General features: G+C 38.8%; 1 protein-coding gene across 1 annotated transcript in view; it reads left to right on the top strand.

Moving 5' to 3' along the window:
• The window catches only part of tmem201 (transmembrane protein 201), an 18,664-nt gene extending 13,974 nt beyond the window's left edge, over positions 1-4,690 (top strand). Inside the window, exons 8-11 of the mRNA XM_037684236.1 lie at positions 2,504-2,566; positions 2,644-2,934; positions 3,124-3,252; positions 4,428-4,690. Of these exons, the coding sequence (XP_037540164.1) occupies positions 2,504-2,566; positions 2,644-2,934; positions 3,124-3,252; positions 4,428-4,525 (581 nt within the window). The 3' untranslated portion in view covers positions 4,526-4,690. The remainder of the gene's footprint in view (positions 1-2,503; positions 2,567-2,643; positions 2,935-3,123; positions 3,253-4,427) is intronic.
• Positions 4,691-6,972: the final 2,282 nt, after the last annotated feature.

Here is a 6,972-nt window from a genome sequence, read left to right on the forward strand (position 1 = left end):
AGCTTCGCTCCGGAAGCTTCCGCGAGGCTTGGCTCCAGGGGGGGGGTTACCGAGGAATAGCCCCGCTCGGTGAATCCCTCAACTCTGGTGATGGGAGCGGACTGGGGACCGACTCCTCTAATCTACCAGGAAAGAACCGTCTGCGGCCTCGCCCGTGGAACGTCCTGTTGGAACGCGAGGCCGTATGGATCAAGACGGTGAGCCAGAGTGGAGCCCAGTGAAAAATAACCTTCCCGCCGATCATCCGAACTGGCGGGAAAAGGCGAGGGACGTAGAAAAAAGGGGTCCCTTCATGTCAGCCTCCTCCTGGGTTCCGCCGGGCAACCCCTGAGGGCGCCGTCGGCCGGGAGCGGTGTGATCGCCGATGCGAAACGAGGTGGGATGGGGTGAGCATTCACTCAGCCCCCCTCCACCTACACTACGCTCCCCAGGAGGGAAAGAGCAGCGGGGCTGCAGCTGAGCACGCCTTGCCCCGGAGGAACCATCCGGTTCGCCCCGAGGGTCGGCGATAAGAGGAAAACCACAAGATGGCGTTGTCCAGCGTGTAGTGACCTGTCACTGGGAAATGTTCCACGACGCTTACCTTGGAATAAGACTGCTGTCATCTTCTCCTCGGGGAGGAGAACTCACCGGACGACCGGAGGTCGACTGCCGGGCCAAGCATCTTTCGCAAAGGTTGGTCATTTACACAATTTATCTTCTTTGTTCTTCTGACAGTGCTATATTAGCTCGCTGAAGAAAAAATGGGAGCCGATTTCCCGCTCTTAACGTAATTTATACGGACCGGGTGGGCCCACACAGCAGGTGGGCGTGGACTAATTTTTTTCAGTGCTTATGCTCTGCATAACGGGATAAACCATCAGCGACAGCCTTAAAGGGCGAAGCCTATATGAAATAGAACTAGTTGTACCATTTCAGATAATTGTGTACTTTTTTGGTTTGTGTTCATACTATCGTGATCCATTTCTCTTAGTGTATTTTTTTTGGCACGATTCTCGTCCTGCAGTTTTCAAACTATTTCAACACATCATATATCAAAATGTTCAGCTCTATCAGGACAATCCTGGTATATTGGTGCAACTTTAGCTTTTTGAAATATTTAGCCTTTTCTGCCATTTTGTTCTCAAAGGAAATGAGTTGAGCTCATTTTACATCCTTCAAATCTTTAGATGTGTTTACAACCTTTTACTGCTCCTTTCACATTTTGTTCTGCTTCAGCTTCTTTCAGCTTCCTTGTACTTATTTAAACTTTTTCAGCTACCATAACTTCAGCTGTTCTTCAGCTGTTTAGTGATCCTTTTAGATTCTTTCTGCTAACATTTTTGTGCTGCTTCTAACTTTTTGCTAATTTCAGCTTGTTATGCGAATTTCAGCTTATTTCTTCTAGTTTCAGCTTTGTCTGCTATTTCAGCTACTATTTAGCTGTTTTATGCTAATTTAGCTTTTCAGCTAATTCCACATTTTTTGCACTCATTTCAACTTTTTCAGCGTAATTCAGCAAAAATGTACTCTCTCCACTTTCTTCTGGTAATTTAAGCTTCTCTGATTTTTTTGGCTACTTTTCAGTTGTTATTTGCTAATTTCAGATTTGTTCAGATAATTTCCATGTTTTTATGCTAATTTCTCCTTTCAGCCTAATTGGGCAAATATGTTCTTTCTGCTTTCTTCTGCTAACTTGCATTCTACATTTTCAGCTACATGTTTAGCATTTTTAGCTAATTTCAGCTGTTTTCAGATAAATTCAAATTTTTCATGGTAATTTTTGCTACTTTCAGACTAATTAACTTCTTTATGGTAATTTCAGCTTGTTATGCTCCTTTCAGCTTTTTTCTGCTAGTTTCAGCTATTTAAGCTACTATTTAGTTTATGCTAATTTTAGCCTTTTCAGCTAATTCCACATTTTTTAACTCATTTCAACTCTTTCCGCTTCCTTCTGGTAGTTTAAGCTTCTTTCTGCCTTTTCGGCTACTTTTCAACCTTTTTTTGTTTATTGCCAATTTAAACTTTTTCCCTTTTTTTTTTACCTTACGGTATTTCCAAATTGTTGTGCTCATTTCTGCTAATTAATACCAACCGCAACAAAAATGTGTTATTTCTGCTTTCTTCTGCTAATTAAGGCTTGTTCTTTAATTTCAGCTACATTTTAGCATGTTTTTAGCTAATTTCAGCTGGTTTTCAGCAAGTTTTTATGCAATAAGCATTCACATTGTATTTTCGCAGGAAAGGCAATTTGTCTAGTTTTTTTTTGTTGTTGTTGTTTTTGATTGACTATAACCTTGAGATGCTTTTATTACAGAATCTTTGTTTTTTGTTTTTGTTTGTTATTTTTGTGATATTGAAATTAAAAAGCTGCTTATGTCCCAAAGCATGAAGTAGTTTTGTGTTGGTTTGACCTTGTAATATGTCAGAACGCTGCGTGTGTACTTGTACTCAGTCCTAATATGTGTTTTTACAGTTCTGCTAAATGCCGTGATCACATCTAGTTTTCCTTGTTTGCTCTCAGATTCTGGTTACCTGTTCAGTGGCAGCCGACCGGCCTCTCTGTACAAAGACTCGACAACCTCAGGTACTGAAACTATATTAGTAAAAAGACAGGTTCTCAGTATGAAATTAATGTTCTTTTTTGGTTTTGTTTGGACCCAGACTACTTTTCTTTGAAGTCTGGAAGCTGCCCATCATCGCCGGGCCCCTCTCCGACACCTTCAGTGGCCGGGTCCGTTACATCCAGCTCAGGTTCTGCCAGACAGCGCCGTCCCCTCATCAGTCCGGCTCGCCTCAACATCAGCGGACAGAAACTCCGTCTTTTCTCCAACGAACCCGAACCGAAGCTCGTGTCTCCACCGTTGTCTCCTTTTCCTTTCTACGTGGAGCCGGCCTCGTCCATTTACAGCGGCTGCTTCTCTCGTGACATTTCTTCTTTTCAAAGTCAAAATGGTAAGTATAGCTGGAGAAAAAAAAATCCTCCTTTGCATTTTACGTTTTCATTTATTATTCCTCCACCAAACAGCTGTGCAAATGTCAAATCTCAATCGGTTTTCTATGCAAAAATTATTATTTTGTTGTTGGGATGGTTTGGCTCTAGGTTATAGTTTCATGAATTAAATTGCTGTTTCTACTTTACAGATTTGAGTTCCTTAATGAAAGGCAGCAGCGTGACTGAGGAGGAGGAGAAACGGAGCAGCTCCTCGGAGTCCTCTGCATGCCAGGTTGGCACGACGACACAAAGTCCTGAGAGCTTCTCTCCTTCTAAAGGTACACAGATATACCACATGTACTGGAATGAAGTCCACTGAAGTATGACATTTAATTATTTTGCAACGGCTGTTTGTCAGCTGGGTTTTTATTAAACATCTTCATGCACCTACTGTGACAGACACAACAATAGTTGTTCTGTCAAAACCTTTTAATATTTTGTCATGGACCAAAATATTTGAACCATTTCAGTTTAGTGCCAAGGGCTTCCTGTGCTACGATAAAAAATATATATGGATCGGACAACCCTCAATTGAAAACGATTGAAAATGACATAAAAGTAAACTAGAGACAAGATGTTAAAACTCGTCTCTTCCTCCAGAATGATGTTGGTCTTGATGGTGTAGGTTAAAGACTTCTTACAACAACAATGCTTCATTAGAGAACATTATACTTTCACTAAGGCCATGTACATACTACACTGTGTACTTTTACTAAGGTCATATACACACTATACCAGGGGTGCCCAATATAGCAAAACTAATAAAATCCAGTTACAAAGAGGCATTAGTGTGTTCACCAGTTTGGACGTAACTGTCTTGCAGACGCGACTGCAGCTGAGCCCTGCATCAGGGTTGCCAGATAAATTTAAAATGTCTTATTTACCCTCCCCTTTTCCATGCACATGTTCAACAAACACAACACACACCTCATCTTAGAATATCTTTACTCAGCACATGTGACAGTTTAGGTCAAAATACTATAATTTTAAAGCCACAGTACTATAGTTTATAATTTCTTATCTGGCAACCCGACTGACATGGAAACTACAGCGTTTTTCATGTAAATTCTCTCGTTTTGTTTTAACATTGAAAAAACACCAACGTTTCCAGAGGTTGTTCTCGTGTAAACGGGGCTAGATCACTTGGACCCGGTCGTTTTAAAAGTAGCTCTCATGCTGAAAAAGTGTAGATACTCCTGCGCTATACTGTGTACTTTTACTAAGGTCATGTACATGGTGTACTCCTCTTAACGTGAAGTGACCGGCGCACAGGAATATGCAATGAAATGCGTGGTGATGATGCTCGGGTAACCTCTAGGTGTAAACAAAATGTTCAAAGATATAGAGCTTCCACATGTTTCTCGCTTGAAACTAATGAAAACGTTTAATTATGCAACACATCTGTAAACACACAAATATAATGACTTTATGAAACGTTTCGCCCTCGTCTCAGGTTTTGTGAAGCGTCTCGTCTGGCCAGGTCTTTTGTTGGTGAGCCTGACGTCCAACCTGCTGTTCGTCGGCTTCTACGCGTACCACAGCTGGAGATGAAGCATCGCTCAGGCAGCCGCCGCGCTCATGAACTGTAGAGACGCCTGCGCACGTCTGTCACTCAGCGGCGTCAGAAAACCTCTGCCTCCTGCTCGGTGTGGTTCACGGGCGCTTGAGAAAGATTCAGAGATGTTTCCTCGACAGACCTCTGGTTTTATTTGAGTTAAGGAGAGTTTAAGGTTAAATCGATCACTGTTTTCAAATGGAATCGTTTTTTGGTCTCTGCTACAACAGACGCTACAACTGATTTTAAACCGGTTGTTGCTCGTTGGCGTTTTTAAAGCACATCTTAGGAAATGTGCAGTACAGAGGAGCTGAAGCCGATTACACTGGTTATGACGAGTATCAATAAGTTGACATTAGTTGAAATATTAAGCAGCGTGTTTTTGCTTCTGGTTTAATTTGAAATGTTTGAAGTGAACTGGTGCTCTCTTTAGTTTTGTGTTCATCCTAAACACACATGGGTCATTCACTACTGACGAGCTTTTCTAGTTCTGTTCGTTTATATCGTTTTATTTTTTGTTCATTTTTATTTACAGTTATTAAAAATAATTGTTTGTTTTACATGATGGCTACATTTATAACACCCACCACCACAGTTATTTAAATATATTGTTTTAAAATCTTTGAGTTGAATTTTTTTCTGTGTGTATTTAGGAAAAGTTTTGGGCTCTGGATTAGCGATCTAAATGTTGTATGCAAATCTTATTTAAATTGGTAATAGTTCTTGGTGAACGTTTATTGTTTGTTTTTTTGTTTGTTTTTACACCAAGTTGAAATTTCTGATCAATTTCTGATGTCTTCTTCAGACAGTTTTAAATAATGAAACGTGTTTAAGTTCATGAGCCAACTACTGAAAAACTTTAAAAAGACTTTTTAAAATGAATGTTAAACACTATCTTTAGACAGTCATGTCAGTTTTTGAACGTACTGTAAACTGTACATAACTATGCATTTTTACTGTGTAACGTGTGTAAGTTTACTTTTCTTCTCAGAGGGCTTGTTGATTAAAATGTTACATTTAGAGATGAAAATGTTCTTTTGTTTCAGTAAAGCTGTTCTGAATGAAACACAATATTTGTCATTTGTTTTAAAATTAATGTTTTTTTTGTTTGTTTTTTTAAGTAATTAAATTATATTTTTGAGTTCACAACTCGGCAATAGTTTCAGTCAGACAAAATAAAGTGTTAATATTCAGAATACAGAGATTGTTTGGTATTCTTATGGTAAGCAGAGCAAAAACTTTACTTTATGGTCCAACACTTAATTTATTTGTACCTGTGATTTTTAAAAATATATATTTTTTGTGTGTTTTTATCTTTCTGTCAAAGCAAACTTTTTGCAAAGCAAAGATTTTCAAAAGATATGGAACAATGTGCGTTTGTCGCCCCCTTGTGGCGCTAAACTGACACTGCATAGGAAGGTCAAAACGAGTGAAATTGGAAACTTTCTCACCCAGATGGTGTTGAAGCCTCAGAGAAAAAAAAATGCACATCTAATAATTTGTCCTAATGAAGCTCTGCGATAAACAGCAATGCTATTCAGCGTAGAAAATGTGATGTAGATGTGCTGAGTTTCTGTCGAATGTTTTCAAATTCTACATATTGCAGATGTTTCATGAAATGTGCTGATAATTAGTTTGCAATTTAAGGAATTTATCCGAACACTTCCAGTCTCCCTCATGTAGTAACTGCTCTGTGGTCTGAAATAATTCGTACTAATAATTTCATAAGTTTTCTCTGATTTATTATAGAAGTTATGTTAATTATTAATTTAAACCCCCAGTCCTAAATGTCTATGTAAACGTGTGTCACAATATTCTTTTTAGATCTCCTTAGAGTTCCCTCTCTGTGGACTCATTTTGATATTTTTCAATCAAATCAACTTTACAGCTTCCTTTTTTTTTACGTTTGATTTTGGCCTCCACTTCTATGCAACGGTCAGAATAACTTTTTTTTTTTTTTTTACATTTGCTTCTCGGAACAGCTTCACTTATTTAACATTTTTCAACCACACAACCCCCCCCCCCCCCCTTCTGAAGAAGGAAGCTAGCAGTGGCAAAACGGCATCACTGACAGACTTGAAAACAACATGTAAACACACTGGTTTGTATTTTATTTTATATTTTGTACCTTAAATCAGTCTTCCTGCAGTGTCTTCACCTTCTCATACCTACAAGTCCCAATGTCACATTGGCAGTGTGACGTGAAGAGCATTAACCTTGGTCTAAAGCTTAAATTTTCTACTTTTTAATACATACAGGTGCTGGTAATAAAATTAGAATATCATGAAAACGTTGATTTATTTTAGTAATTCCATTCAAAAAGTGAAACTTGTATATTCATTCATTACACACAGTGATATATTCAAATGTTTCTTTCTTTTAATGTTGATGATTATAACTGACAACTAATGAAAAAAAAAAGACAGATTCAGTATCTCAGAAA

This window comes from Nematolebias whitei, chromosome 11, assembly GCF_014905685.2.
Source record: "Nematolebias whitei isolate Nwh7 chromosome 11, NemWhi1, whole genome shotgun sequence".
Lineage (NCBI taxonomy): Eukaryota > Metazoa > Chordata > Actinopteri > Cyprinodontiformes > Rivulidae > Nematolebias > Nematolebias whitei.